This window comes from Ursus maritimus, unplaced genomic scaffold (assembly GCF_017311325.1).
Source record: "Ursus maritimus isolate PB19 unplaced genomic scaffold, ASM1731132v1 scaffold_34, whole genome shotgun sequence".
Classification (NCBI taxonomy): Eukaryota; Metazoa; Chordata; class Mammalia; order Carnivora; family Ursidae; genus Ursus; species Ursus maritimus.
In genome coordinates, this window is record NW_024426008.1 from 19079082 (window position 1) to 19095254 (window position 16173).

At 36.6% G+C, this 16173-nt stretch overlaps 1 protein-coding gene across 5 annotated transcripts in view; it reads right to left on the reverse strand.

The window, feature by feature from the left end:
- Positions 1-16173, reverse strand: part of CBWD1 (COBW domain containing 1) — a 51180-nt gene that overhangs the window by 11141 nt on the left and 23866 nt on the right. For 4 of the 5 annotated variants that reach the window (XM_008690933.2, XM_040620282.1, XM_040620281.1 and 1 more), the window contains 4 exons: positions 11725-11771; positions 9667-9753; positions 7053-7097; positions 1283-1339 (listed from right to left, as the gene is read on the reverse strand). In XM_008690933.2, coding sequence (XP_008689155.1) covers positions 1283-1339; positions 7053-7097; positions 9667-9753; positions 11725-11771 — 236 coding nt within the window. The remainder of the gene's footprint in view (positions 1-1282; positions 1340-7052; positions 7098-9666; positions 9754-11724; positions 11772-16173) is intronic. The other variant, XM_040620280.1, reaches the window with a different exon arrangement.

Sequence of the window (16173 nt, forward strand, 5' to 3'; positions counted from 1 at the left end):
ACCAACTGGAAATACCAAGTGCTGGCAAGTCCACAGAGAGAGCGGACGCCCGTGCACTGCTGGCGGGAAGTTAAAATGGTGCCGCTGCTGTGGAAAACAGTATGGCGTGCCTCAAAATATTAAAAAGTGAAAGCAGGAATTGTGAAGAGACATTTGCACACCCATGTCATAGCAGCATTGTTCACAACACCCAAGAGGTGGAAGCAACCCAAATGTTCATCAATGGATGAATGGATAAACAAAATGTGGGACATACATATGATGGGATATTATTTAGCATTAAAAGGAAAGAAATCCTGTCACATGCTACAACATGGATGAATCTTGAGGACTATGTGAAATAAGCCAGTTACAATAAGACAAACGCCATACATTTCCACTGGTATAATGTATTTAAAGTAGTCAAATTCTTTCTTTTTTTTTAAGATTTTATTTATTTATTTGAGAGAGAGAGAGAGAGAGAGAGTGAGAGTGAGCACGAATGGTGGAGAATGGTGGGGAGGGGCAGAGGGAGAGGGAGAAGCAGACTCCCCACCAAGCAGGGAGCCAGACGCGGGGCTCGATCCCAGAACCCCGAGATTATGACCTGAGCTGAAGGCAGACGCTTAACCGAGTGAGCCACCCAGGCGCCCATAAAGTAGGCAAATTCTTAAAAACAGATACTAGAATGGTGGTTACCAGGGGCTGTGGGGAGGGGAACACGGAGAGCTGTCATTCAACAGAGTTTCAGTTCTGCAAGATGAGAAAGTTCTGTAGATCTATTGCACAACAATGTGAATATACTTAACACTACTGAACTATACACTTAAAAACGGTTAAGAAGATTTAAAAAAAAAAAAGATACTGATGTCCAGGAAAGAAAGATACGTTCCTCTCCCCTATCAAAAGATTCCCTCCAGGGAAAGAAACAGGAAAGTGATCCATCACTTAGGAGAAAGGGGGAGTGTGTAGGAATACCCCAAGCTAAAATTTTTTATGTATTTCATCCATTTTTCTCATAGAAAGTATTACAGACAGTGGTTGGTGTAGAAATACTAATGATGAATCCGTAAAGTTAACTACCATTTATACTAAAATTTCTGTAGGAAAATGCATTGTGATTTCCAAACATCCAATTAATAAAACTTTCAAGAATATAATCATTAGGAATGATCCTGTACACCATAGGCATAACAAGAAGCTTAAATCAAGTGTGCAACTGTATAAATCATTCCTGTAACTTGTACAACCATGGAATAAAAAGTACATTACAATAAAAGCGAACAAAATATGGAAAACATACCTTATTCCAGAAAGACTGTCAAAGGCATGAAGATCTAATACATTAGAGAGATCAACTCTAAAAGGAAGAAATCCAATGTAAACAGTGGGAAGTTCTATGAAATATATCCAATTAATCAAGGGGAAAAAAAATCTCTTAAGACCCTTTTACCCAAAATGTAAACATAAAGTTTAATCAATATATCATACTATTTTGGGAAACACATAAAAATGACAAGAACAAAACGCTCGTTGTAAAATTTTTAAATAGAATTTCTTCATATAATTCAAAAAACAGTGAATACTATAAATTCAAGGCAGAAAATCACTTGATTATTGCTTCAATAAGCTATATACACTTTTATTTATACTTTCAATTGTCTTTTCAATCATGGAAATTTATAAGCTTGATTTCAAATACATTTTTACAGCCAAAAAAAAAAAAAATCAATCAGTTATAGAACTGGAACTTTCCAAAGCAGCACTTCATTACTCAAAAGATGAACTGCGGGAAGTGGAGCAAAAGACCTAGCACAGTACAGAACCTCACTTTCAGAACGTCTGCATTTCTTCCTTTTTTTTTTTTTAAACGATTTTATTTATTTATCAGAGATACAGACAGCACAAGCAGGGGGAGCGTCAGGCAAAGGGAGAAGCAGACTACCCCCTGAGCAGGGAGCCCGACCCAGGACTTGACCCCAGGCTCCCAGGATCATGCCCTGAGCTGAAGGCAGACGCTTAACCAACTGAGCCACCCAGAACACGTCTGTGTTTCTTTTACTTCACTTCCCTGCTTCCGTGATGTAACACGTAGTATTTTAAGAATACAAGGAGTCAAACAACTAACATATAGATGTTCACTTTACAACACTAATCTACATCCAAAGAATGTGGCTTATTTCCTTCAGACTGGGACTGCATAGACTGAAATATCCCAGTTAATGCTCTATCTGAATAAATATTATTTCCACGGGAATTATTTAGAGGTAATTGTGGCTTATTAGGAAAGCAGTGATTCAGATCAGAAGAGAGTATCATATCACAGACAGCATTCGTTTTGGTTTAAATACATATACAAAGACTAGGGAATGAGCTCCAATTTTTACATGAGCGTGTAAAACAGTAGAGGACAGTGATTTCTCTATAATCAAAGCTATGATGCAGGAACGTTTCAATAAAATGACAACAGTATGAATTTCAAAATTAGACTCCAGGAATTTGCCAAACATGTAAGTTCTCTTACAAAGAAAACAAAATTCAGTCAAATTCAAGATTTTTAAAAATATGCCAACATGTAAGCCAAACCACCTCTTCTAACTTAGGAGTGACCAGCTCTGCCAGCTTTGCTGATTCTCAACAGTCTGCCAAATACTCAGCCTGTGGCAACAATACTGTTTGATTAGGAGTACCTATCCCACACAAGGCAGACAAATTCCCATCTTACTAAAAGAGTCATACTCCAAAGTTACAGGTTAATAAACTATAACAACACTCAAATTCTGGACATTCTAGATGAAAAGAGTCAGGAAAATCATCAAAGAAGTAAATATTCCATTAAGAAATTTTTAAATATCATCTTACATAAGAGATCAAAGCCTTAACATTAAACATATTTCCATTGTCACTATGACAGCTGAGTAAATATTTGTACTGATACGTGACAAATGAATGAACTCCCCCAAGTTTATCATCTATACCTTAGGAAACAGCTAGTTTAAAAAGTACACCTGCCAATCATCTGAATATCAAAATTGAGGCCCACTGTATGAATACCAAAAGTCAGTTTTGAAACACAAGTTTCTAAAATAAACAGTTTCACTCTGACAGTGTTCTTAAGAATCCACGTCATACATTTAGAAATAATTCTGCTTGATACCCAGAATCTTTTGATATATCCAAAATACACAGAATCAACACGAGATCTGTACAGGTTAAAATCAACAGAGAACAGAGCCCCACTGAGGCTACCTCAACCCAGCTGCTGTCCTTGCTCCTGCGGCAGAGCTGGGCATGTCGGGGGTGCCAGGGTGCATGCCTCTCTTCTCTGTACATGTGTGGAGGGGACTGGAATAGGGCTGGGGGAGCTCTGGTCTCCCACCTGGACCAGACTGGGGCTCTCTGCTGTGGGGACCACTGGGGGCGGGAGGCACTACGGCAGTGCTGGGAGGGGAGGGGGGAAAAAAAACCTACAAAGAATAAAATTGTACCAGTCTCTCACTGCATCTCACCAGATTCTCAATGGAGAGTAAGACAGGAAAAGTCTAAGGTTCCAGATTAGAGTTACCAAGGACCTGCCCCAAATCTAGTACCACCATGGAAAATAAATTACTTCACTCGTCCAATTAGAAAACTAATTTCCACGGCATAAAATATATTTAATTTACAAATTTATAGACAAAAACATCAGATATTTCCAAAACAGTAATACAAAAAAATAAAAATAAAAAGACAAGTACCATCAATTTCTACGTGGTAGGGAGGGGAGTTCAGCTGCTGCCCCGGGGTTAGTGTCTATTAGTCATCTTTCCGAAGTTCAATGAGTCTCCTAAACAGGGGCCACCAGCCAATCCCAGGTCTACAAATTGTCAAACCCATCCAATAGCTAAGTCCTGAACTCTAGAACCAGATTTCTGAAGGTCTTCCCCAGTGGCACCTCAAATTCAGTATCTACAAAACTCAACTAAACACCTTTTACCAAATACCTGCTATCACTACCTCACCCGGAAGTTACTCCTCCTTCTGGTATTTTCTTCCATGCAGAACTGCACCATATTCAATCCTTCTACCAGGATTCGTACTACTTTTAAAAACTTTCACTGACTCTTGCTGCCCACAGAAAAAAAATCCAAAGCATATGTCATGGCATTCAAGATCCTTTGTGGAAAGTTCTCCATCTCTTCAGTCACACCTCTTTTTCTCTCTGCCACACACCATGTGCTCTAGCTGTTCTAAACTACTCACAGGTCCCTGGAGTACAAAATCTTCCTATGCCTTAAAAAAGCCACTGCTACTCTTGTTCATCTGGAAAAATCCTATTCACTCTTCAAGAGGTCAATAATCACCTTCTCACTCAAAATTTCCTGAATCTTCATCAAGAAGAGCTGAGATGGGTACTAAAGAGGGCACATGTGGTGATGAGCACTGGGTGTTATACAAAACTAATGAATTGTTCAACACTACATCAAAAACTAATGATGTATTACATGTTGGTTGGCTAATTGAACATAATAGAAAAAATAAAATTAAAAAAAAAGGAAGAGCTGAGTAGTTGTTCCTCTATGTCTTTGTTCTTATAGGACCCTACACAATTAATACTTCTGTTATACTAATAATATTTAATATATTGGGTTCTGCTTGTTTACTTCTGTCTCCCCCAAATGACTCATCACCTACCACAAAGGCAGAGTTTTTACCTTATCCATTGCTTAAATCCTCAACAAGCCAAGAGATGCCTAGCAACTAATAGAATGCCCAATAAATACTTTACTGAATTGATTAACTTATTATTGAACAACTGGATTTTAGTTTTTCTCTGTTCGGGCCTCTGAAATCTCTAAGATTAAAAAGGAGTCAGGAAGAGTTAAGAATGGCTGTTCCTCTAATCTCCCACTCCTACTTCTGAAGTTGATATGCCCCATTAGAACTTCCATTTGCCTCAGAGTGAACTTAAATCTTACCAATAAGACAATGTTGCACGTGATTCTTATTCCTCAACTTAAACACTCAAGGTAAGCCTTTTCTACATATGCTTACAGCAGTCTTATTATTATCAGTTTTACTACCATCTGTGTTTGTCAACCAAAAATGCTTGAAGCATCAAAATTTAAAAACAAAACAAAAAAAACACAGTAGGGGCGCCTGGGTGGCACAGCGGTTAGGCGTCTGCCTTCGGCTCAGGGCGTGATCCCGGCGTTGTGGGATCGAGCCCCACATCAGGCTCCTCCGCTGGGAGCCTGCTTCTTCCTCTCCCACTCCCCCTGCTTGTGCTCCCTCTCTCGCTGGCTGTCTCTATCTCTGTCAAATAAATAAATAAAATATTTAAAAAAAAAAAAAAAAACACAGTAAAACAAAATTTCCATCAGTGATTTCAACCACTTTGTTAAAAACCAGATCTCTCGTTTCTAAACCAGAAAGCTCAAGTTGGTATGCCTCAAGGAATTGGGGGAAATATTTAATGTAAGATTCATGATCATGTAAGAATTCTACATGGAGGTCTGATCTTCACTGAAAAAGATCCTAATCCCACTTCAGCCCCCACAGCAAGTAAGTACTATTTCAGAAAGTCCCTAGATTCTCAGATACAATGGCAAACACAAGACACTGAAGAAACAGAAGAAAAAAGGAGAATTTATCCATTTGCTCATTCTTAATCACTGCATGTTTATTGTTCTATGATATAATAGAACTGTTAGAAATGTCATATAAACATCAAAATTGTTACACAACAATCTCTTCAAGATAAAACCTTTATGCAAGACATAACGGTCTAAAATGAAAACAAACAGAAAGAAAAACGAAGCAAGGTAAATCCAGGGGCCTGTAAAAACTGACCTGAGATGTTTGTAAATATGAACCAAATAAATGCTATTATAACGGAACCATGGCTATTTATGGATATGGTTTTTAAAAACTTATTTCAGCTTTATGTGGTCATCTGTGTGTCACTCTGTAATGAAGAGAAAATTTAAGGAGAAAGAAAATGGTAAAATGTAATAGAAAGAAGACCCATAACTGAGGAATGACTCTGGTATGAGTTAGATTACCAGAGATTTTCTACACTAGAATCTGAAATGCAGGGAGCGCATTTGGTGACGCTTGCAGAAGACTTACACTAAGGGCATTCTTCCGCCACCCCGGCCAGCAGATGAGTGGCTTCTGAGAACACATACCAAATTCCTTCCCCAGCTGCTCACATGCACACAGGCAGCTGCCACGGTCCCTGCCTCACGCTCAGGGCAGTCTGTCAGCACCTCTAATCTCTGCTGTAGCAGACAAGCCTCTCAGCTAAGACCTCTGCTGCACTTCCAAGTAAAGAATCTCTGAATTAAGGACTGGGTTGGCACCAGACCGCCAGCTGTGAGCCTCAGAGCTGCTGGCTGCATGTTGCTGGGTCTATGAGCTGCNNNACCATTCTTGCTAAAAAAGGAGCTTAACGACATATCCCTGTAAGAAATCTTCTGAAATCATAATGGCATTCATTGGAAAACAGAATTCAATCCAGAGAAATACATTTCACAGATGTTTCAAGAATATGTCTATTTTTATAAAGTAATGCACATCTGTATGAACAGAATAAAAAGAAGAACCTACAGGAAATGAAAATAAAGATATAAAAAAGGATGTGTTAGAAACTTAAAGGTTCCATCTATTTTTACATGACAGATTATTTTTGCAGCTATACAAAAAACTAGGAAGTTTTTTGAAAATATTAGAATGCCATTTAAGTACCTCAACCTAAGCTGAGATTCCTAATAATATACTTTTACAGTTTTCTATACTAGTTACTTTACTGAGTGGACAAAACCTCCTATGTTTTCTTCCTCATGAAACAAAAGCACAGTTACCCAGTCTTGCCATGGCTCTGTAGTCTCAGCTACAAGAAGAAGCAAACATATTAACCAAATATACCAAAATAATTTATAAAGAACATTCAAAACATTTTGGGATCCCATTTTTTAAAAATGCACATGTATCTTTCTTATAATAGAATCGAGCATATTTATCAATTACTTAATAATTATTATTAACTAAAATTATTTACTGTCAATATTAGTAATGGTTTTTAAAAGTACCTTGATCTTTGTGTTTCTAAAATTTTTCCCAGTCCATTTATTGATCTGAAATAAACATAAAAATGAAGAAAGGTAAAAAAGTGAATGTTAAACTTTTTTAAAGATTATAAAAGATATTATTTCTAAAACAGGAAATAAGCATATACAAATATATCTGGAGAAAAAAACAGAAAAGCAAAACTTACATTTTTTATAGCCTATTTTTTTTTCTAACCATAAATCACGTTTATTCCACGTAGGTATTAAAACATGACAGGCAAAAATCTACTGCACAACTGACAAACTAGGGGCTACTTTGTGAATTATAAAGAGACCCTTCACTTTAGAAAAAAATGATTCATAAACAGCCAGTAATTCTAATGTTCTCAAAAATGAGTAGATAAATCAAGATTTTTACTGATACTCAATTTTCCACAAGCACACATTGTGTGCTATACACAGGCTAGAAATAAAAACCTAGTTGTGAGTGGCTTTGACCCTAGCCCGTCCTCAGTTTTCACAGTAACAGTAAGTCACACATCCACGTTCTTTCATAGAATAACCTCTTCATTCCCTAACTAGAATCTCTACCTACTCTGCTGGTCCTTCCCTTTCTGATACTAAGATAATGAAACAGGACTCCCTCTGTATGGCACCAAAAATACTTGTTAAATTCTTTCCAACATACTATATACCTCCTCTATTTACCTTTATACCTCCAATTCCATTGCCTTCAGCGTTACTTGCTTAATATATATGCCTTTTGTTCAAGCTTATTCTCATGAGTAAGGTTTCCCATCTACAATGATTCCAAGGCAAGTCTCTCTACCATTTCACAAAGTTCTTAATCTTTTCTGCTGAATATACTGTATAATCTGATGGCCACTTCCTCTCAGATATGTTCACCTTCTTCCAACTCCCCAAGTCTAATACCCAGTTAGTTGCAAGTCTGATGTACAATGGAAGGTCAAAATCCAAAGGGTCTGTAATTTATCAAAGCACTGTGTCCAAATTCTTTCCTGGTATTGCTGTACAGAGCAGGCTGGCAACAAGCTGGCTAACAGTCACTACTGCTGCTGTTAGAGACCCAGCTGAAAAAGTCAACATGGGGACAGAAAAGCCCAGTAGCAATAATCCTTCCTTTTACGCCAAACATGTTTGTTACGTGGATTTATGTTCTCCTTTCCAGCAATCAAAATGATGCAGAGGATTTTGAAAAGAGAAACAAAATTTAGGAGACCAGAGTCAAAGGGTAAAAAAAGTAATCTCCATTCACTGCGTTCATCTTTCTAGACTTTTCAAAAATATCAACCATTTTTCTATTTCTTTCCTATTTTTATTCATTGTAGCTTGAAATTACTATGTAAACCAGGAAAAAAAAATCTACACTCTAATAATGATAATAGTAGCTAACAGAGCACTTACTATGTGTCAGGCCCTGCGCATAGTTCACCTACACTGTCTCATGAACACTTAAACCAAACTTAATGAAGTAGGTATTATTTCCTGTTTTAGAGATGAGAACCAAAAAGAACACAGCAAGAAACAGAACAAGGAGTAGAATCCAATCAGATCCCAAAGTCCATCATCTTAAACACTATGCAGCACTACCACCTGCCCTCCAAATGGAGCCAGTATTACAGTTTTCTATAGTAAAGACTCAAAGGATATTAACATTAAAATAAAACAAAATATGCTGAAAAATATGAATTTCTTTCTTCTTCAATCATTCATCACTGCAGCCAATCTCCTCATGATCCTGACCTTTATTGATTCAACTTATAACATACTATATGAACTGGTACTGACAGAATCAAAATCCGATGTCAGCAGATTACATGCATTAAAGATGACTAATAATAAAAGCTATTGAATGTTTCTTTGTAGATGGCATTTATTAATTTAGGTCTTAAAAAATAATTCAAAGTCCCTGAACTCTAATCTCATTCGAAAAGTCAAAATAACAGTTGAATCATTTAGCATATATTTGAGTACCATTCATACTGTCCTATGTTGACCAGCCTTGGCCATGGACACTGAAGACATTAAAGCAAGCCAGGAGACAGGCATGGTTGATGACAGTCAAGAAAGACAAAGTCAGTGAGGGTTCAGGGCAAGGAGACCACCTGAGTCAGGGGAGATTTCACAGAGGAGCGAGCGAGAAAAGGAGGCGCCAGGACAACTCTACAGAATGGATAAAATTGCTTAAGAAAAAAAAAGAAAGCAAAGAAAAACAGAGACAAGGAAGGAATTCAAGGATTGGCAGAGTGAGAGTGAGAACACGTAAGAGTAAAGAAAGGATCTGGCAAAACACATCCATGGGAAAGTAAGTCGTCCTGAGTAAAGTTAGAGAACTTCCTGTAGAGAAAGAGGCAAAGAGAAGACAGGAAAAGGAGGATGAGGTCCGAAGACCCTGAATATCAGTCTAAGAATTCTCACTACCTTCCGTAAGAAATGGGGAATGATTTTATGTGTTACTATTTACATAGCAGTCAATTAGGCATCAACAAATGATTCCAGAATGGTACCTGAAGCAGGTCAACTTGAACCTTAAGTTTCTACAGGGTAATATAGGAAAAATATTTTGTATAGTACACTTTGGATCTGTAGGTAGTTAACACTTAAAACTTCATACCTAATGGCTGTTCTTACTTTGCTTAAATCCTCTTCTGAAACCAAGTCTGTTTTATTAATGATGATGATATCTGCCAAAGCAACTTGCCTAAATTAGCAAAGAAAGAACAGATGTCAAAAGAGAAATGTTAAGAAATTAAAAATAGAAACATTTCCTTCAGATCAAATAGCTTTAAGAACTATATAGTACTCTATATGGTAACTGATTTTACTCCTATTTATCATTCTTCAAATAGTAAAAATAAATTGCATCCATCACTATATAAATTCAGATTTCACATGTATTCATTCAAAAAATATTTACTAAGTGCTCTCATTGCTTCTCTGAAACTACAAAGATAAATCTCAAAAGTTCAATCAAGGATCATTTTCAACTCATAATTTTCTTTGTAAAGAAATGCATAAAATTCAGATATTCAATACGGTAAAAATATGGACAGTCTACTGACTAAAATATTCCATGTTATATGGAATTTTTAAAGAAAACAAACTAACATGAACACTGAACAGTTTTTTTAAAACTACACTTCAGAAGATACATCAGGATCATGAACAAGTATCTTCCTCATCACTACAAATAAGTATTTTCTCTGTAAAACAGATACACAGACATGCAAGTTAAAGAATGCTATTCTGTCCCATTGACAGAATGCTAGATAACAAAATAGCTTACTATAAATAGAAGTCCTATTTTCTATTAACAGGAGTAGTAGAGCTAAGGATTCTTTAAATTTTCCTCAATTCTTCTGGAAATTTTAATCACTAGGCTATTTATTCCTAATTCTAGTTTTATGCTACCTGAAGATATAGCCAATTATTTCAAAAGACATAGCCAAATTCTCAAAAATAAATTAACTTTAATTTACTGAAAAAGCAAGTTTCAACAGTATGTACATCATAATCCCATTTTTATTTAAGTAAGTGTTCTATGAATAAAGATTTAATGTGGACATCTCAAAATATAAACAGTTACTATCTTTAAATTGGAGGCCTTCTACGTTTAACTTTATTTTTTGTTTTTTTTTAAGATTTATTTATTTGAGAGAGAGAGCATGAGTTGGGGGAAGGGGCAGAGGTACAGGGTGAGAGAGAGAGAGAGAGAGGGAGAGAGGCAGACTCCCCGCTGAGCGCAGAGCCTGCCGCTGGGCTCCATCTCACACCCAGAAAACGTGACCTGAGCCAAAATCAAGCCACTTAACTGAATGAGCTACCCAGGTGCCCCATCTTTATTGTGGCTTTTATGACACAGCTATTTTCTATTTGGCCTATTTACATTTTCTATAATAAATATATTTTATTAAGGAAAAAATTTAAAATGTTTAAGTTCAGTCTAATCTGAATCATACCTACATACCCAATGCAGTGTTCAGGCAGGATTGTAGCACCACAAAGCACCATAGTCCAAAATGAGAGGAAGCCAACTGCTTGCTTGCAGTCTATTATTTATGTCTGGATGATCCTTAGCAAATCTCAGGGAGACTCCCCCTTAACCCCAGCAGAAGACTTAGCAACTGTGGTTTATCCCAAAGCCTTTTTCCCCCATTAGAAGAATATGCTTAGAGTAGGCAAAGTGATTTAAGTATTTCTAAGTCTAAAGACAACCCAATTAGGAACATAAAGGTATTAAACAAAAAAAAATGTTCTAAATGCCAATTAAAACTATTTCCATATTTCCTCCTCTTGTGTTCTGAATAACAGTGAATATACGAATCAAATTAATTACTGCTGAAGAAGGCAGTAAGTGAACCAACTCTTTTCTTCATCATCCTCTTGAATCCCAAAGAAATCATGTAAGAACAAGAAAAGTTTTTAAATGTTCACTGCTCCCAAGCGCCTCTCGAAGAACTGCTATACCCAACACTCATTTTATGATATATATAAAAGTTTTATATAAAATTTTAGTTATCAGACCATTATAAATAGAAATGATTCAATTACAGGGAAAAAAGAAAAATTTTCCTTGACTATGTTTTTTCATTTCTCACTTTGGTTTTGGTTTTCATAATAATTTTCCCTTTCCGATTAACCAGTAATCAATATATACTTTAAATATAAATACCTAGAAGCTTCATTGATAAGGCCATCCGGTTTTTCTTCTTCTAAATGCTAAACAAAAACAAAGTTTGAAAAAAGTTACTGTGGGAGAACACAAATGCTAATGTCAACACAAAGAATTTTACTTTGGCGACTCCTTTCTTGCTTCCAATATAGATTTCAACAAGTTCTATTACTGAATACACAAATGCAGAAGTAATTTTTCTAACTGAAAGCATTTTATTCCCCATTTGTAATTGTTTTCCTACAGTGAAACTGTAGTTTTTTGGGGGAAGGGGCAGGACTAAAATTCTGTCTCCTTGACATCTCCTCCTTTTTCTTAAAAGGAAAACCCTCCAGATTTAAATAATGTCAATAAAAACAAACAGCATTACAATTCAAATTATAAGCCTTTTCCTTTTCACAAAACTGTTTTTGTTCTAAATATTCATTATTACTTATATGTAAAAGAGATAAATGCTGAAAGAGACTTTCTCAAAATCTAATACACTTCCATCCATTCCGGTTGCACACTCCACTTCCCTCCCCAGCATCACACACAATATAGACTCAGTGCTGAGCCCTTCCTATTCCCTTGAAACAAGCTGTGGGAAGGCCACAGCCCCAATTCCAGCCTAGGAGCAGGTGGTCATTTAGAGAAACCCACACTTAAGTGATCTGGCCCCTCAGTGCAACTGTTTACTTTGCTGACCTCTCCAAAGTCAAACTAGCTCCAAAAAAAATATTGTGGGGGCGCCTGGGTGGCACAGCGGTTAAGCGTCTGCCTTCGGCTCAGGGCGTGATCCTGGCGTTACGGGATCGAGCCCCACATCAGGCTCCTCCACTATGAGCCTGCTTCTTCCTCTCCCACTCCCCCTGCTGTGTTCCCTCTCTCACTGGCTGTCTCTATCTCTGTTGAATTAATAAATAAAATCTTTAAAAAAAAAAAAAAAATATTGTGACACTGACTTAGGGGCCCACAAGGCAGCTTTCATCTCTCTGGAAGCAGTTATTATTTTTCCATAATTCTACTTAAATCCCTAAAGGCATCAATGCCATAAGGTTCATGTCTGCAAAACATTCCACCTTCATCACTTTAACCTTCAAGAGATGCTCTCTGTCACAAGAAAAAGCGGCCTACTGAGGGCAATTTGATTACATTAATATTCTTTGTATTTAAATCAAACTTCACAATTCTTAAATCATTTTACATACATTATCTCATTTAGCCTTCATAAGAATTAGAGGAAATGGCTATTCTCATTTTATAAAAGAAGAAACTAAATCTAATACTGTCACAGGATACTCTTTTATAGGGGTATTTTTCAAAAACTGAAAACATGTTCAATATAAGTAAAATGATCATATAATTTTAAAAACTTGTGAATGAAAGCTTTTTTGTTACATAAAATCAATCTTGGATACAGATGTTACCTAAATGTTAACAATCACGTAAGAGTATTCTCATAGAGATTAATTAAAAATTACATTCAAAATTTTATTATTATTATTAGAGTATTATATCAAAAACTTTCTTGCCAAAAGAAGAAGTTCACTATCTTTGCTAATTATTCTTGGCCTGAGGCTACTGCAAACCCTATTATTATGTCCCGTAGAGAATATGGCTGATACCATCCTGGAAATAGTACCTGGCACCAGGCTCAACAAATAATTTGTTGAATGAATTCCAGTTAACACCCCTATTTGTTGAAAAAGTGGATGTTATTATTTGAAATATTCTATATAATGTGCAGCAATAAATCCCCTTCTATTCAGCAGTATATCTATTCACTAACGATGTATTTTTAGCAAGGTATCTGTTTGAAAGATCCTGAAATATTTCAGGATTTGAAAATTTGAAATATTTTTCAAAATAGTGTATTGTTGACCTTTTGGAAGCTTTATTTACATATGAATTTGGGGCTATCTGGCTGTCAGTTTGTGGGGTATAAAAAAAGATATGGCAGGGGGCGCCTGGGTGGCACAGCGGTTAAGCGTCTGCCTTCGGCTCAGGGCGTGATCCCGGCGTTATGGGATCGAGCCCCACATCAGGCTCTTCTGCTGTGAGCCTGCTTCTTCCTCTCCCACTCCCCCTGCTTGTGTTCCCTCTCTCGCTGGCTGTCTCTATCTCTGTCAAATAAATAAATAAAATCTTTAAAAAAAAAAAAAAAAAGATATGGCAGGAAAATTAGATATTTTGTTTTTGAATTTCCATATCTAAATGGAACTAACAGTAGTTTCACAAACCCATGTTTTTAACACATTTACTTCTCCAGAAGATTAGAAATCTACACTCAAAGCTAACTGGGAAAAACCAACATTTTACTAACTTCAGGCAGTCAAGAAGTACCAAATATAAAAACACTTTAAAATCCCCCAAATAGGGGCGCCTGGGTGGCACAGCGGTTGGGCGTCTGCCTTCGGCTCAGGGCGTGATCCCGGCGTTATGGGATCGAGCCCCACATCAGGCTCCTCTGCTACGAGCCTGCTTCTTCCTCTCCCACTCCCCCTGCTTGTGTTCCCTCTCTCGCTGGCTGTCTCTATCCTGTCGAATAAATAAATAAAATCTTTAAAAAAATAAATAAATAAATAAAATCCCCCAAATAAAAATAAGCAATATGTACAATTCTATTACAGATAAGGCATGCAATAATCACATATAATTATAGAAAAAGAGATAAAAGCCCTGTTCTATGCATTTTTGAAGACCATACAAACATAAAGAAATAATAAATGCACACCAGCATTGATTTTCTCTGGGTATCAGCCCAATATTTATTTCCCTTATCCAACTTCCTACCTCCCCAAGTCAAACTCTGCAAAAAGACCAGTTGTCTTTTAGTCAAAGGGACATTCTCCAATACTGGTTACTCAGTTGGATAACTTGCATTTATAAAGTTAAAAAATGGGAATTTTGATATTCTACCCGTACAGGCAAGGAAGGAAAACATCTGCAAATTTTTTTTCAAAAATTTTAGTGTGTGTATGTGTGTGTGAGAGAATGTATACATATGCCCAAAGGATTCCTCATCTCTGCTGAAAGACTATAGCTTTTGCTTATATATTGAAAAAGACCAAAATGATTTTGGTATTAATTAACCCAACACTTCCCAAAAGTCAAGGTTCAACCCTCCAACCCAGCACAGAGTAAGAAAGAAAGAAACCCTGTGAAATAACATCACAGTAGACCTGACTTCAGTAAGGGCTATCAGGTATCCCCTTCTGCAGAAACAGAAATAAGTTGGACCGAAAAGAAGAGAGAAAGATACGGGGGAAAACGCCGTTGTTGACCAAAATGGAAAGAAATCTAGTGTCAAAGATGTCAGACGACATTTTTAAAAAGCAGCAGCAGCTCTCTCTTCTTAACGGACTGGTTATAGATCTGACGCTATTTCAGCTGTTAGAAAACGATTATTGCATAAAGTCAGTCTATTTATTTTTCCAGTCTTTTCCAAGCCAAACTGTTTTCTGACTGAATTGTTTCAACAGCTAGTGCAATATAACAGAAGAGCCAAAAAGAAACCTCTCACTTGACCTTTCCTGTGTAACTTCATCCACCGATTCTATTGCATTAAATGCTGTCACGTTTGTAGAACTGAAAAGAACAATGTTGGCAGCCTGGGTGTCAAGTCCTGAGAATAGAAAGCTGTCATTTGAAGTTGTCCAATTCTTTGCCCGTGATTAAAAAATGAATATTTCAGATCAATGGGTGACAATCCCATTAGAGTGATAGCCCATGATATCAATTACCACTTCAGTTTCAATTTGGCTGCCTGGCCACAGGGTACCATTTCTCAGCTTTACTTGTGATGGGCTGGCTCTGTGAAGCATGACACCCTTAAATTGCTGCCCATTATCCAAGTGTCATTACTTGTACTGCCTCAGAATTCTCTGAATCACAAGCAGCTACTGGGGTCAAGCTTTGCAACCAGAGGAATTGGACAAGTGGGCAAATTCTTTATATAAAGGAAAAGTTATTTATCTGGCATCTGACTTAGAAAATCTAAAGTTTCCATTATCCTGACAGTATGTCAGTTTTGTGTAGGTATATTGATTTAATAATTTAAGAGGTTTTATCAAGGTGGCAGGAGGTTAAACGTTTACTGTGTTTGCATTATTCAGAATGTTGCTTTGTTTATTTGGCCTCAATTACACTGATAATAGATTCTCTTTAACTCCTCTGCACATCTAAATATACATATAAAATTATTCCTGTAATCATAAATACATAAAGAGTTTAACACTGGGTATGACACCTTAGGTCTATCAAGAAAACAAATAAAGTATCTTAACTGCTATCTCTCCCGTAGGTATGCCAAATTTGGTAATAAATGTATACAAGAGATGAATTCAAACGTGCCTATAATAAACATTCAGAATGAAGAATTTGATTTGGTTTGCTTCCTCCATAAATATTTTGTTAGAAATATCAGGGTTTCAGAACAGTCAGAATTTTTCTGAGTAAAATTATAAT